Below are 17267 nucleotides of genomic sequence, written 5' to 3' on the forward strand. Positions count from 1 at the left end.
TCTTTCCTCTTCGTCTTATGTGTATATAGGTACATGAGAGTGTCCGGTGCATATAGCCAAGAGATTTCTCTAGAAGTAACATCCACAAAACTTCTTTTTCAAAATTAAATAAACAAACAAGGTATCTATAGGTTGGTTGGGGTTTTTTGGCTTGTTTTTTTTTTTTTTTTTTTTTCAAGGAAGTCTGTAATGCTAAGAAGAAATATAGTTGGCTGAAATCAGGAATATTCCCAAGCGGGAAAAGACGCCGAATCTGGCCTGTGTTTCCCACCCCGAAGTAAAATCAGGCACAGCACATTTTTATGCTTGGCTGCATGATCCCTGTCTCATCTTCATTAAAAAAACTACAGAAGTGCAAGAGGACCTTTATTGTAGAAAAGACTTACTGAACAACGAGCCAACATTACTTCAAGTATGATATAAAAATCCATCAATATGAATTATTAATTCCAACAGGAATGTTCAAATTATTCATAAGTTGTCTGCTTTATAGACATGCCATAAAATAGAATGAAGTAATCTAAAAATCTGGAGGTACTTCAGCAGCAGACACGGGCTGAGGTGCTTCTTTGGAATCATGCTTCAGCATAATTTAAGCCGTGGCACTCACAGCCACAAGATGTAGTAGAAAGCAGAAGTATCTGCATTTAAGAGTAGGACAAGTTCAGAGAGGATAACAGATAGTGACATTAAGTGCCATATAGAGTGCTGCAAGGTACAAATAAGCCGTTGTTGACTGCAGGCAGATAAAACTCAGAGGAATTATCATATTATACTTGCCATGCTTCCAACCATCTACTTCTTACATTTGTTACTGATGGAATCCCAACTAGACAAAACTCCAGCCCGATCCAGTCTGGCTATTCCGATGCTTTACCCTTCTCCACTGACAATAAACCCTCATCCCTCTAAGGTATCTATGTTTAAGACGGCGCACCTACAGACATGGACACCCAAACTAAGATTAGTATTATACCATTCCTGTTAATAGCAAATCTTCTTAAAGTCTACACAGTTCTAGTCAACACAGGATTTAAGGAATAATACAACTTTCATTTTAAAATAATTCAGGAGTGTAGGGGTTTAGTAAACTACCTTGGGTTTATGCGCATAGTGAGTTTGCTTGTGGGGTGTTCAAATGGCTAAACAAGCAGTTCTGGGAAATATTCTTGATCAAAGAACTACACCTTACTTATAAAATGATCAATGGGATGTGCTTTCAAAATAATCTAAGTAGAAAAGCAAACATGACTAGATGAACAGAAAAATCAACTTTCTCCCCTACTTCCAACACAAAACAGACATACCTTCTGAATATCTGTTATGTCCGTTAGCTTTATGACTTTATTCCTTTTAGATGAGCCGGATTTGGAACTTTCAAAGCACAAGTAACTGAAGATAAGGAAATGAAAAGCTTGTTTTGATACAGTATTTCAAACCAAAGCTATCAATATCCCTCCTGTCACTTCTAAAGTTTAAAATCTCACAGGTTAAAATCAGCTTCAAAAAAAAGACAGAGGCGTACTATACAATTGAGTTAGTTTCTCATTTAGAGTGAACATTCATAAGTTCTAGCAACTGGCTAACTTGTCTGAAAGCCCAGAACATACAATATGCGTCCCCCCAATATTCTTATAATTATATTAATGCACTGAACAGTTAAACCTGACAAGCATTTTGAAGACACAGGAAACGCATATATCCTTACACAGTGGAAATATCAAATCTGAAAAGGCTTATAAATCTTTTACCATCCTAAAAGAAGATTAAGAGAAAAAAAGAGTTTCATATTATTGTGATGCAGACAAAAGCTCAGATTTCTAAATGCTGGAAAAGCTCTCCATCAGTAGGTGACACTGCATACAGATGAGCTTTACTTCCATTCAATACACTCCAAAGGAATTTGAGTGCAAGACTCAAACAGTAGTGACAATAGCCTGGGGAGCCCAGGGGAGTAAGTAGGATTAAAAACAATAATAAAAAGAAATCAAGTACTAGTTTTGAAACCAAGACTTGACTTTCTGGTTTGGTTTTTTTGTTGTTGTTGTTGCACATTGTTTCAAAGACACTACACATTCAATTTACTTTAAAAAAAGAAACTAAGAGTACCTGCCAAATAATCATTGAACACAACTCTCAAAATACACTTAGCTTTATAGGTTTCTTTTTTAGTGTACATACATAGTTAGTATATTATCCACATCAAAAATTGCAGCTACTAACAACTGACTATATAGAGCTACTCAGACCTTTCCAAGGTAAAAACCACATTTGTTAAGTGTTACCACACCCCAGATTCAGCCTTCTTTCTCTCCTATGCTTCTTTTTTTGAGGTTTTAAAGCATCATGAAAAGGCACTTTTGTTTCAAAATATTGTTAAAGGATTACTTTTAGATTCAAATTTTTTAGTGACTGTTGCACTTCCCTCCTAAGAAACGTGTGCAATGCAATGACTCACTTTTCTGTGACATAAAGAACTCCATTCCTGATGTAATCTGTAGGCATCTTCCGATCTCTGTTAATCAAGCAACAGCGCCAGCCATTTTCACACACTGGAAAAAGTCGTAACAAGAAAACTTACTTTAAGAAAGAGAGAGGCCTTACCCCCAACAGCTTTCTTATAAAACAGCAGAAAATAGTCAAAATTAAACTTTAGATACCTAAAACTAGAGCTGTTTACACAGAAAAACCTAAATAAGGTGGCTTTAGGCTTCACAACATCTGGGTTTTGTGTTTTGTTTTTTTTTTTTTTTAAAAAAAAAGCAAACCAAACCACCCACACAATTATTCCTTTTAGCTTCACTATTCCATTTACTTTACCACAAAAGGCACATCAGACTCTGCTTTCTTTCAAAAAGCTGTAAGGACGTAGAATGAAAGAAACAACCTCCATTCATCCTAATTTAAAGCAAGTCTTTTTAAGCAAAAGCTTGTACCTGTACATTGTAGAGAAAGGGAATTCAGCTTTAAGCTACCCTTGGCTTTTTAGAAAATATTCTATTAATAAGACTTCCTGCTGTGCGATACCTGCCAAAGGACGCTCGGTTTCCGACAGATTAAAAACTTCATGGAAATTCCCTCTCTTGGTGGTATGAAAACGACTTGTGTCTTCATCTTTACTTACTCCAGTTGGGGTGCTTGAGCCCACATAACTTCTGGACGCTGCTGTTTGAAGCTGCAGCAAAATAAACATGATTCCAAAACTTGAACAGCAATATTTAACCTGCTTCGCTCTTAAAAATAACTTGGTTAACTATTTTTTCTAAAAAAAAATAATAGATCTGTAATGCAACAATTTTCATTAACTACTTCAATAAAGTTAACTTTGGACTATTGTACTATACTACTGCTACAGTAAAAAACTCTAACATGCTATCTTAACATAACCTTTCAAAGTGCTGCCTTTTGCAGAGGTGAAAACACACCTATCTTAAAATATAATTTTTCTACAGTAAAGGGTCTATACATACAGCTAAGTCACAGCACACAACTCCAATTATTATATAGGTCAAACTAACAACAGTTAATATTTCTAGTACATGGCTTGTTTTCAAGAGAAAGATCATGCACAAAATATCATTGAACAAAAGTTTAGAAAGAAAAATGTGCAAACAAAGAAAAAGCCACAGAAAACTGCATTAGCTCATTATGAATACCAATGTTGAAACTGAAAGAAGTTTTCCACGCTACGATCCATACCTTTTCATGCCCTGACAGCTAGCAGGAAAAGAAACAAACAACACAAATGTGACAGTGACAAAAGAAAAAAAGTGATGTCTGTTTAATAGTATAGTACATAGAATAAAACATGAACTGAGTGAAGCTGCAAGATCTTGCTCACAAACCAAGAGAATACACACAATGAAAGCAATTAAAGAAAAAGAAGAGTTATCAGTGGTTAGAGCACACCAGTTCAATTTATTCGTGTTGCATTAAGAGCCATTGATCTTTCCTTTGCTTTGAAGATGCACTGAATTTTGAGAGTGTTGACACATGAAATAAAATAGGAATGGTTGTCAGCATCCTTGCAGGGGGGGAAAGGTAGCATGGGGTTCTTAAATCAAAGTACTCCAGTAAAATCTACTTTTAAACAGAGTTCCTGAACCTCTGGAAGACTGCCCTAGCAAACAAGTCTTGCTTCTGAAAGGAAGGTAGACAGTTTCTTTTGGAAAGCTAGACTTCGTTTGCTTTTCATCTTGGTGGGACATCACATGATTCCAAAGTCTGACTTTTGTCATCAAAGCATTAACATCTCCATTCTTAGCCCTACCATACACATGCAGTTACACAACTGGCAAACTGACAACATGCAGATTCAGGACTAAGCCCTTCTTCTGTGAAGGCCTGATGCTGCCGGAAGCCAACCAGTCTCCTCTGCGTTTTTTTGCACATTAGTTGGCAGCATTCAACACTTTGCAAGATTTAGTGCTAACAAAAGAAATCCAAAGCAAATGAGAAAATCTGCACTGCGATTGCTGACTAGAAATCAGACTGACAAAACAGGCACAGTAGAGGGCATTTACTATCCAGCTTGTTTGGGTAACAGTAATACAACCATGCCTCGGTAAAAAGAATAAAGGTGGTTGACATGGAAAGCAAATGGTTGATAACTGTACTATTGCTTCAGTTATTGCCTTTTTGTGGTGTCCTTAGAAATGATTGAGCCCCTGGAACAACGTATGCAAGTAAAGATCAGCTGAATTTTTGGAGGGCTTTCTTGGACAAGTTATTTGGCTCCGTACACATGCAACGAAATGAAGCTCCATGGCCCAAAACACAGAAACGGTCAAGGCAAGAGGTCTAATGCCTTTAGCGCTGGAATGAGAATTATTTCTGCTCTCTGCTACACTGCTTCCCACCTACCTGTTATATAAAGACTAAGAAAAGGTGTTTATATTTCAGTATCACATCCCGTCTGGTGGCTGAAGATGCGAGAGAGTTCTACCCTTACTTCTAGTCTTTCCTAAAACAGGCAAGTGTTTCCTTTGCCCTTAAAAAGAAACAGCTATTTTATCCATAACCACCCAGGCTTGAGACAACCTACAGTCGATTACTAAAAGCAGTGCATCCGATTTTGACAAGCTTAAATCTAACTGGAAGCGATTGGACTTACAATGCTGGAAGAGTCCTGACTGTCTAAAAATGTCACCGACAACCTAGATGTAGAAATACCCGGAGGTATTCCTTTTCACTTGGTCTGTCATCAGCTTTTGACATACAAACTTTACCCATCAGATACCATTGCCAAAATTGTTCTTTTAAGGACACTGGGTAAGAGTGGTGCTATAGGCAATGAATACTGCATTGTACCTACGTTTACAGCACCTTGTATGCTCGTTAATAATAAGAATCTGAAGAAAATGTGCACACGCTGGCCCTACCTGCTTTTGTGCTCTGCCTTTTGTATGAATAAAAAGCTCAAACCTACTTGTTTTTACCTTTTTGCACAAAAATCTAATTTTTGTACTATAAGGTTCCCAGAAATCTCTCCACGAGTAAGAATGTTTGTCTAAAACTACTGAGAAGAAGTTAATGTTTCCCAGGACATTCGGAAGCAGATAACACGGTCCTGCATTTTCTTTCCAAGGAGTAAAGCTGAGCCCATCCAGTCAGACGCAGCATTATCAAAACCCTGGCCCACTTGTCAAAACTTAAGCCATAAAGAAAATCCAGAAGGGGCTATTACTCTTTAAGTTTATGGATTTAAGTTCAGTAATTCAGAGCCTTTCCGCCCCTAAGGCAGATTAGAGAGCAACTGAGCAACAAGCTGCAACAAACACCACAGTGTGAGCAATAACCTGTAAACTCAAGAGGCACAGAAACTTTTAAGCCCATCTTCTGCTAGCAACAGAAATACAGGCTACAAGCGGCTCTGTTCAAACATTCATTCATCTCTCTCATTCCCAGGAAAACAGAAGCAAAAGACTCACATTCAGTCAGACCTTCTTCTTCTGTTTTCTTCTGAAATATTCAAATTATGCTGCAGTTATCATTTTACCACCAACTGCTCCACTTTCCCCAGAACCTCATATTTCTTCTTCTATTTGACAGGTCAACAACCAATGTCTTTACCTCTCCTGCTCTCCAGCTGTATCATGTATCTCCAGGCTGAATTATTGCTAAGTCTCACACATTTTAGTCAGGGAGTTTATGACAGTGCTTAAACACCCTATGAATGCAAGCAGATATTATGATTGGAGGCATTAAGCAAATGCTATTTTTTTTAACTAGTAAACACTGACAAATTCAGGGATATGGAAGTGCATGACTTGCTTTTCGTTTATCGTGCCCAGCCCCAAAACAATCTGCAAAGATGCACAAAACACAACACTTAAAGATTTAACTATGAGATATTAACGAAAGAAAAATTTACTGTTGGAGTACCAACATAGTTAAAAGTAATTCAACACCACTATGCTAAAAGGTGACCTAATGCAAATAACCATGTAAGACATAATGCCTAAATCTGGAAATTACTTCATTACCTCCGTTATTGCTTATCCCATTAGTAAGCTACACATTATACTCACGCCTTTATTTTTTTTAACTAACTGTTCTTCAACCTCAACAAGAATTTTAATTTCCACTGGAAAAGAATTTCTGAGAATGGAGAAGTGGAATAAAAAAAAAAAAGAGAGTATTTTGACAATAAAATCACACAGAATGTACATTACAGAAACTGATATGAATATGGAAGGTGTTATTTTTGTGTGTGTAGCTTCATAAGATTTCTAGTATCTATAAATACATTTACATACACATTTTGATAACAGATTCTGTTCATACAAGAAACTGAATCCATATAAAAGCTCTGCGAATCTTGAAAATAATAGAAAAATAGAGCTAACATTGACTGCTAGGATTTAATTAACTTTCTCTTTAATGTGCTCTAGTCACTGGGGAAAAAGGAAAGAGAAAAAGGGATCTGATTTTCAGATGTTGGGAACAGAGGGACAAAAAGATTTATTACCCTTACCCGTCTCGACACTGTAGCATTAGATCTCTCTTTAAGCTGAGGATCTGTCGGGAGACTTGTCCAGATGATATAAGGAGTATCATACTTAGCTCTTAGTCTGGGGCATCTTTTGAAGATAAAATCAATAAGGAAAAACTTGATTCCAGCGTAGAGTCCTGAAAAAAAGGTCACCTTAGTAGGCAAATTGAAAGGGCATTAAAATACCATTGTTTAGATCATGTTTTAATAAGTTTATGAATGAAACCAAATTCTCTATCTTCAGTCATAGTGATAAGCCATTCTCTTGGTTTTAATATTTTGATTCTTCTTTCAAAAACAGGAAATTATTTATGTTTTCCTACTTTGCCCAAATTCCTTCTTCACCATTCTCAGTTCTTTTAAACTGCCTATGTAGCTTCTTATTCTGCTGAGGAACATTAAAATAATTCAAAGATACATTCCTTATTACCAGAAGCATTCTGAAAAACGTAACATGCTTCCAAAACAGAAAATACGTCAGAGCATTCAACTCTGCAGCTCCTTGCCAGAATTTAAATGGCAACAGAGGGCTCTCACGTACTACAGTAAACTCTATCTTCCAGTCCAGCATGCCTTCTTATTTATACAAGCTATTTCTTTGCGTTCTGACACATTAAAAAAGGGCTTGAAATACCTTCTCAAAACTTTACTGAGGCAGTTCAGATCTCCTTCTAAGAGTCAGAGTAAAAAAGTAATTCCTCAGATATCCAATTCAAGCCATGTCAAGCAAATTTACATTTATGTTCAAGCTAGCATAATTTCAAGTTCAGTGTACACTAAAAATAATACTCATTTGATTATACCATTACTTCAATGAAAAAAAGGAGAATTCTTCGTTCACATGACGATGCTTCATATCATGTTCAGTTTTTTCCAACCCTGTCATCTTCATGCCTTCTGTGTGGTCCCACATACTAAATTTGCAAGGATGCAAGCGAAAAAAAACTCCAAAATATAGGATTTCGTGGAGGCCTTATAGCTGACAGTCTGAAGAGCTCTGCTAACAGCTCATCATAAACTTCCCCTCCTCAAGCAGTGAATGCATTATCCTGTCTTTTTCTATCATAATATGTTTCCAGAGGTGGTTTTTGAAATACACATGATTAATGATGCCAAGCAAAATGGAAACACTTTAAAACACTGCATTATTTATTAACGCAGCGTTTTCTTGCTTAAACTCTAAATTCTTCCTTTAAAAATCACGATAAGTTTTAACACATTAAGTCTAGACTGTAACAGGTTAATTATTTATTGTGATTACCCATTGCAAGCCCAATAATCCTGTAGGGCAAAAAGCAGGACGCAATAAAAGCTGCCCATAGAGTAATGTAGAGCTTCTGTGTTATTTCTGGCTGGACCCACATGAACAAGCTGAAAACAATAAAAGAAACAAAATTTTATTACTAATGTTTGAGATATTGGTCAAATCTTGTTTTAACAAGAAAAAAAGACTCAGGTCAGATAACTTACTTTTTAATTTTTTCCAGTATGTCTGCCATCTTACCAAAAAGGTTCTGCATAAGAAGCAAGAGAATTAAAACCAAGTCCTGCATTATTTTGGGGTTTTGTCAACATAACAGAAAACAACAGTTATTTTACGGAATAAGCAGTTCCCAGAAGTGATTTTTTAACCCATTTTCAGAAATTTATGTACTTCACAATTGAGTAAATACAGAACAGAATAATTATTTATTAATGCAGAGTTTTCTTGCTCAACTACTTTCACCTCATTTAACATCTTGTTCTGTAACTCATGACTGACCGTTAGAAGTGAAGAAGCTATTTGAACACACTGTCACAACTGGAAAGCGTTTACATCACTGCAAATATTTTAAATTAAGCTGTCAATCTGAGTTAAGAGCTTCTGTCAGTAGGTAACAAAATGGGAAGTTTCTCCACACATTGAGCACTGAAATTTCAGGAAGTGGTTACTGAGTTCATCAAATGCTGGATTGTAGCTTCTCTTGGAAACACACCACTATCAGGCTTTTATAACACACCCTTGGAGTTACTAGATTCCACATAGTTTCAACAACTACTGTTGCAAACTGACCCCTGCTCTGGACTAAGAGCCATCTTCTGACCGATCCTTGCTGCCACAGCACCCATACATTTTACCTTCCCAACAAGTTTCCAAAGGTATTCTTATAAACACATGTACCATCACCAGCAGAAGGAAGGAGATGAGTGTACACAGTTGGCAAGGTAAGCAAGCTACTTTCAGCAGCAGCACATTGTTAGACACGGCACAAGGCCGCCGTTCAACTGGATGGTGGAGTCACTCAATTACTAGAGTAGCTCATCACACTGATGGAGCCGTCCTTCACCCTCTCTCACACAGGCAGAAGATTTCACGACTTAGAGAGGGGATGATGGTGTTTAAAACAGGCTATTCAAAAGATGCCACACAAACAAATGAATTAACACAGCTAAACAGTGGCCTTCACGTAAATCTTGAAGGAACAGGGTCTTCTACACCAGTTTTGCAACTAGCAGATTTGGGGTAGGGATCCAAACTCCAGTAGAGATAAGATTCACCACCTGATCTACATTATCAGAAGCTCATACACATATACTGCGGGAAAAACTGCCAGAAGCTCCTTCTGTTCACCTGCCGATCTTGCTCAGAGCTGTGACTGGAGAACCTCAACTAGTTCTCGGCATCGTGCCATTTCAGAAGCTCCACGAATCTGACTGAGATCTCTATTGCTCGTAAATAAAGATCCCTCCGCAAGAAAAGTATGGCTTGAGTGTTTGTTTCAACATACTGCATAACAACAAGCTTTGACAACTTGGACTGTGAACATTCTTGTTTCTAAGGAATCAGCCAGAGAGGTCGAGAGCAGCACAGTACCTGTGCCTTCTGAGCCACGTCTAGAACAAGCTGAAACTTTTCAGACACAGTCAGGTCCTCTTTCGGGGGTTCCTTGGGCAAGAAAGAGACAATCTAATTAATTTTCAGCTCAGCTGAAACTGCTATTTGACAAAACTCCTTGTGACAAGGCAAGCCCTCAACTTTCTTGGCAATAGTCTTCTCAGTTTAAATAGTCTCTAAATTCACCAAGTTCTTCCTTTATTTCAAATCTACTCTTTATGTCTTTCACTGCTGGCTACCTTTAGTTCTCAATGCTTTTCCTCCACGGTATATGCAAACATATTGAAATGAGGCTGTGAAAGACACAGTAAGTCTTCGGAGCAGCACAGTTACAATGGCTTTCAATCTATGACCACAAGCTTACAAACTGACCTGGTCTAGCACAGAAATGCCATTTTTGTTAGAAATTTGACACCTAGAGGTTTCCAATTTATTTAATTAAATAGATTATTGGCCTTTTAAGAGTAACAAAATTATCCTGGAAGGAAGGCCTCCCTAAGACCTAGTGAAAGGTCTGAAGTTCAAAGAACTCTATCTTACATTAACACCCAAAAATCTTTCCTACTTAAAGAAGTGTGTGTAAACATTAATTTCAAAATTTTACCAAGAAAGCAGAATGCAAAGCTTCTTGAAGTTCCTACAGGATCTAACCTGTTCCAAGCCCATATATTAACACTGATTCCAGAAATGTGATTCAAATTTGGAATAATTTAGGCTGAAACACCCAATTCTAAGTGCTGTTAGTGAAGATTTCTAAATTGCAAGAGAAAGAAACAAAGTTTTTATGTCTTTATTTGCACCTCACTCTTCCTTCCTTTCACAACTACCCACGTAAGCACACAGGAAGGTTTCAAAGATGCAACTTTTAACAGAGGCGTACAGGCTAAGCTGATCAAAGACCTACCATGGGTTCAGAAACTTCAGGCACAATGCTCCACTGTATTCTCCAACCCCTAGAAGTTACAGAAATAGTTAAAAAGAGCAAGTACTTCTTCTCCACCTGCCAACATGGATTATTTGTAAGAAGTTAAAAAGCAGTTTTCTGCAATAAGCACTTAGGGCTTAAAAAAATAACAAAATAACCCCCAAATTAACCAGGAACCAGAACATAAAAGCACAAGTTGCCAACCATAGACAGCTTTAAAGGTAAATATATTTTAAAAAAATAAAAAGTTAGCTAGGTAGATACTAAACAGAATCACTGCTTGTGGGTTTTACAATAGAAGTGAACTGTGTGCACAGAGTAAATAATTAGGAACACTTTTTTTTGCTTTTTTCATGTAAATAAAATCACATCAACTTATACAGCAGCCTATTTGCTACCAGCAGTTTTCAAAGAACAAAGTGATAGACAGTAAGTATCAATTAAGAAGTCAAAGTTATTTTAAAATATGCATATTAAGCTCTTCTCCACTATTTTAAGGGAGAAAACATCATCAGCCTAAATCAGTGTTTTTACAAGATCTTCTTAGTACAGAAAATGTACATTTTTTTAAAAAGCGTTAGTTTTTAATAGAGAGTGAATTTAAAAATGGAAGATACTTTGGATAAAGTATGCCAAGAGCTACAAAAAAAGACAAAAAGGCAATTTTAGACCTAGGTGAAAATTCTCTCCAGGGAAAAGCAGCAGGCTTCAATATTTAAAGTGAAGTTCTCCACTATTCTGACTGCTGCAGAATTTTATTTTAGAATGTTCATATGCTGAAGGAGTTTTCTGAGGACATGCAGCATCATTTATGATGACCCAAGTCACATGCTACAAATCTAATTCCTTAGAATAGTAAAAAATTATACAAATTGAGCAATTAAATTAAGGATATTACAGTTTGAATTTCACTTTATTAGATTTAACTCACAACATTAGAAAAAGTTACAGTTTACAACTCAATATAAGAATAATAAAACATATTTCAAGCAAAGCATTGTAAGAAATCTAGTATTTAAGTAAATACCTGGCAATGAGGTAATTTAGGGACAACCTCAAAATTGCTAAAAATAAGAACATAGGAATGGCCCAGCCATGCCATACAGCATTCATGTAAATCTGCAGATTAAAAAGAAGAAAAAAACAAAACAAAAAAAAACAAACAAAGAAAAAACACACGAAAGAAAAAAAAAGAGATGTGGATTATAAATGGAGTACAGTGAGTTCCATGAAATGTTGCTTCTCACTGTACTACTGGATTAAGAATCATGCAATTCAGATCACAAAAATTAATAATTTTTTGTCACATCATGACTGACAACAGCACTGTATTTATGAATTTAAAATTGAAACTAAGATTGAACCAGGTCGCCAGGGACAACACTTAAGTAGTTCTCAGCTGCTTGAGAGAGAGCATAGAGTATTTCCAACACTGCAATTACATAAAGGGGTAGGAAAAAGTATACCCTAAAAAGTCTGTGACCTCACCTCGTGCAGTTGAAGCGATGTTTTAGTAGGAGAGTTATAACAAGTAGCCGCATACAGAGCAACAGAATAAACTCTCACTATTATTTCAGGTAAATTAAAGTCCCTATTTTTATAAGCATAAAAAGATTGCAAGAAAACAGGTTTTATTTTACCCAACAAGTACAAACACGAAGTGCTTCAAAAGGTATTCTGAACCTTCCCCAGCTTCTGAAAATATAGAGACTACAGCCTCCCTGATTAGGCTTTTTACTGACAACTCCACAATGAAGCATTGCTCCAGGTCCCAGAGCTTTCTGAACAACAGCTGAAGTTTCTTCTTTCAGCTTGCATCTGAAGAATGGGTTTGTTGGCAGGGGCAAGAGAAAAATTAGTAGATTAGAAGAAGGGACTCACACAATGCACTGGCGAGGGGGGAAATTTCAATATTTCTTCAGCTGTTCTGTACAAGGTAGCATCAGGATTTTAACTTACAGGGAGGGATCATTTAATGAAAAGGTGTGTGACATTTTCATCAAATGTGTTCATTTAGCTACAACTAACAGTAATTATTTCCTTTGATATCAAAATATTTTATATGTGCCGTGACAAAAACAATTTAGATATAGAGAGCATGAATTTAGGTAACAGACCTGATGCTTGCACACTAAATTATACTCAAATCAAGACATTTTGTCTCTCATCAGTAAGTATGATCCTAATGAATGACAAAGAGCATTGATGGTAAACAAAAGTTTCTTATCAAACATAGCTGCTATCAGCATTTCAGGCCTAGACAATGGGAGATTTTGAGGCTGAAGTAATCATCAAATCACAGGACTGGGAGACAGGAAACAAGAAATGAGAGCACAATGACCAGATTGTTAAGGGTTGTTTTCACAGTAACAAAACCACTCTACAGTAAACCCAGAATACACAACATAAGTGGCTCCAAAATATAATTAAAGCGACAACTACTGGTATTGTGTTGAATGAAATTACACTATTGCATTTGACTTAAACTGTAGCACAACCCCTACTCAGACATGGCAGTTTCAAAGAACTTTAATAAATAATACATTCCAGTTCTTACTACTCCTGGAGAAATAGGATAACTTACAATAAAGGCAATAGCAGAAGTGTAGATAGAATACCAGTCTGATAAGGCAGAAAGATTCTTCACAAAATTAGTAACAGGTTTGGCACCTCTCTCTAAACAGAAGTGGAGAAAAATCACAACTATTAGATTTGGCTGGCAGTGGTTAAATTACTTGTAAATGACAAACAACCAAATTAGAAAACTAATAGGAATATTCAAGACACGTAATGATAAAAAGGTTTATCTGAATTAAGAAAAAGTAAACCTATCAAAGTAACTGAACAATTAGTTAAGGAATGCTTTTTCAAAAACTAGCGTTACACGGGACAAAAGGTTACATCTAAACTCTTAAGTATAGCAAAAAAGCTAAACCGAACTCCCAAAGATCGATATTCTTTACAAGGGTACCCTGGATGCTGACAGCAGTGTGTTCTGAATCATGTTCAAAGTACCATACTACCCCAAAGATCTCCCCACAGGTCTGTTCATCCCACTATAAATCAGCCTGACTACACTCCAAGCCACAGAGAACAACCTACTGCTGCTTGACCAAGATAGCATAAACCCTGGCTAGATCTGTTTGCTGTACTTCTGCAGGAGTTTGCCCACTGGTAGCACTTCGCTGCTTATAAGCCAAGAGATACAGGACCTTGCTCTCGCTGTCACTGCACAGGAGACAGACCTGTGCCAGAAGAGGAGGCACTCTCACTCGCAAAGCCCACAGCCCGTCAGAGAAAGCAAGAGGAGCATTTCCACGGCTCTCTAAAAACCACTTATTCTCCACCCTTCCTAGTCCTCTAAGGTCTTGTACCACTTAGGCAAACTAGCTAGGGGATATAAGAAAACAGGAGAGGGCTGCTGCAAGACCACCTTTGCTTCCTCTGCTAGAACACATGAAGTTTGCCTTCCCTGATCACAAGACTGAAGACTCCACTTGAGCAGGGGATCCCAGGAATCACACATTCTCATTTGCAGTACAGCTTACAAATTTGAAAGCCTTCCTTAAGGCAGCCTGAGACTTGCTGTCCTAGTTCCCTTAGCTTGAAATTCAGCTATCCTTGATACATTCCCTATGGGAAGTAATTAAACAACTAGGACTAAATTTCCTTGAGCATCAGTGGCACAAACAAAGCAGCAGATGAACTAAGCAGAAAGGTAAGCTCAAGGCACTGAAAGAGGTCAGGGGCTCAAGCACTGCTCCACTATCCTACACCAAACCTGAAGGGAAGGTCAACATCTGGAACACTGTTGGCAACAACAGGAACGTTGAGCAAACAAGGGTTTCGTGAGCTCCTGGTCATCAGACACCCCTCGACAACATGTGTCTAGATTTTGTTGTTCACTTAGCGGAAGTTAAGAACCACTCAAAGCTTACACTTAATACTGCTTTTTTTAAAGCTGTTCTGAAGGCAATGCGTGTCCATCACAGAGAACAGGTCACAAGTATTCTCCCAAATGAAACTAGACTGAACACTAGTATTAGAATAAGGAGAACAAAACTGACCTTACATGGAGATTACAGACCCTCATTTCAACTGTACCTTATCCTCTACAATAATTTAACAATTTGGAGTACAAGTTTGACAATATTTTTTTCAGGCTAGCAATTTTTTACTGGTAGAACTTCGGGAGAGCTAAACTACTGTTTAACTTCCTGTCTTGCATCCTCCACCTTCCAAAAGAATTTATCAGCTATCGAAGAGAGAGAAAAGCAAGACGCACTCAGGATATGCATCATCCACATCCTCCTTCTTTGAAAGCCTCCTTCTTTGAAAGCATAAGATAACAGACTAGCAAGCAAACTATGGGCAGCTCAGGCATAACTGTGTGAACACTATTACTTTTGTCATTGGACAAATACTCTGCTGTCATTTATTACATGTTTACATATTTTAATTAACATTACATTTTTAGTTCAGAGATGCTCTATGTAATTCAAGATTAAAGGCAAGTTTCTACCACTGCTCCTCTAAGTTACTTTCACTCCAAACACTAATTCAAGGTTTCAGAATCATTTCTGCTTATGAGCTGGGAGAAGTATTTCAAAACACTGTATTTTAAAATGCAGCAACCTTCCCAATGAAGTTACTAAGAAATATTTCTACTTCCAGAAAATAAATACTGCTAAATACTTACTTAATCTTCTCATATTTTCAGTCAATCTGAAAAATAACAGAAAAAAGTAACTTGTTAAATAGGCAAGTAGAGCACAGTTGTGTACATTTGGTCACTGAAATACTGCTCACAGTTGTAAACCAGATGTTTGTGCACAAAGCTTCCTTCTTGCCTGTTAGGAATGTGTTTCTAGAAATTAATACAGCCTACCTTGCATCAGACCAAAAATTGAAACATAAAAGCTCTCCAATCTAACTAAGACTTTGCTCACCGTTTTCAAGAGGCATATGACTGAGCCTGGTGAATAATATAACACGTTCTACTTCAGACAGCAGATGAGATTCAGATTTCATGTTCTGACCAAAGCAGTCACAAACCTTGAGGTGGTTCTGCAATTTATTTTTTTTTTTTTGTTTTATTACATGTTACGTAAATACTTGCTCAAACCATGTAAAAGGTTAAAAAAAAGAAAAAAGGAGCAAAAAAGTGACTTGTAAAGAAGCCAACAATTTCTCACAATCATGTTAGAGATTTACCTTCTAGCACTAAGTGGCTCTTCTGTTTCCACTGTATTCTCTTCTGGCTGGAATCTGAAGTCCTCAACATACTCCCCAAATTTGTCACAAAACCACTTCTGGAGTCTCGAACAGACTGTGTTACTACGCTTATCTAAAAAAAAAAAAAAAAAAAAAGCACTAAGTATCAGGTTAATACTAGAATACAACTTCATACAAAGCCTGCCTATGTTCCCATACACCCTATTTCATCGTGAAGCAGACTTTGTGCTGCTTTCCTGTCCTTCAACACTTCACGGAAACTCACCATGCAATTTACTTTTGCCATTGCACAGAAAACCCAACTGCATTAAGCTGGTAAAGCAAGACTAAAGGTGATTCCTCATTCGCTCTGAGCATGGCACATAGAATCAAATTATTGTACAGAGATTATTTAAACATCCTAACAAATGAGATTTTTTAGCAAACATTGTAAATAAGTTTTCTGGTTAAGAGCTTCCTATAAACAAAAGACTGATGCAGATCTTAGCACTCCTGTTGTGCTGAAGGGTCATCTCAAGAAAAGCAAATGTAAAGTAAAACACTCCTGAGCAGAGAGCGGGACAACCACCTTGCAGCCACACAAGTTTGGCAGGAAAGGGAGGTGGAAACTCTAAGCAAGATTCTGCAAGAGGCATTTTTACTACTGCTTTCCAACCATATTTAGGCTGTAAAGATTGTGAATATGTGTATACAACCACAAATAATATATATTAACATTATATATATATTATTATATTACTGTTTATATTATATATATTATACATTATATTATTTTTAAAACCAGGCTACAGAAATTATGCTGTATGTGCCACTTTATATATATGAAATATAGTCATAAAACTGCCTGGCAAAGTAATGAAGCAATGCACACTTCCTGTTTGTGAGTTTCAGTGGAAAAATATAACACACGAGTACAGAGAAACAATATAAGCACACCAGCCTTTAGGCAGTGCAGGTGAGAACAAAATCACCTTCTGCTTTCTCTGTCACTCAAAAGCACTGGCTAGAAGGAACAGACAGACTATTCTGTGGAAAGGTAGGTCAATACAGCCATGTCATGAAGAGGACAGTGATCACAACCATTGCAGAACCAAACTTAGTAAAGAACTCTATAAAAATATGATTAAACAGAGGCATGAAAGATTAATCAGCCAACTTTAACAGCCAAAATGATGCCTTTATAAAACCTGTGAGAAAAAGCAACTTGTGCTCAGAAAATAGAATAAAACCATTAATGA

General features: G+C 37.0%; 1 protein-coding gene across 2 annotated transcripts in view; it reads right to left on the reverse strand.

Annotated features, from left to right (window-relative positions):
• Positions 1–17267, reverse strand: part of GRAMD4 (GRAM domain containing 4) — an 80973-nt gene that overhangs the window by 5118 nt on the left and 58588 nt on the right. The window contains exons 6-18 of one of the 2 annotated variants that reach the window (XM_054063009.1): positions 16009–16141; positions 15494–15519; positions 13379–13470; positions 11822–11913; positions 10774–10822; positions 9849–9920; positions 8465–8508; positions 8256–8365; positions 6977–7131; positions 3700–3717; positions 3028–3175; positions 2459–2552; positions 1308–1392 (exon numbers count right to left, since the gene is read on the reverse strand). In XM_054063009.1, the coding sequence (XP_053918984.1) occupies positions 1308–1392; positions 2459–2552; positions 3028–3175; positions 3700–3717; positions 6977–7131; positions 8256–8365; positions 8465–8508; positions 9849–9920; positions 10774–10822; positions 11822–11913; positions 13379–13470; positions 15494–15519; positions 16009–16141 (1118 nt within the window). The remainder of the gene's footprint in view (positions 1–1307; positions 1393–2458; positions 2553–3027; positions 3176–3699; positions 3718–6976; positions 7132–8255; positions 8366–8464; positions 8509–9848; positions 9921–10773; positions 10823–11821; positions 11914–13378; positions 13471–15493; positions 15520–16008; positions 16142–17267) is intronic. The other variant, XM_054063016.1, reaches the window with a different exon arrangement.

The sequence above is a fragment of the Cuculus canorus genome, chromosome 1 (assembly GCF_017976375.1).
Source record: "Cuculus canorus isolate bCucCan1 chromosome 1, bCucCan1.pri, whole genome shotgun sequence".
Taxonomy (NCBI): Eukaryota; Metazoa; Chordata; class Aves; order Cuculiformes; family Cuculidae; genus Cuculus; species Cuculus canorus.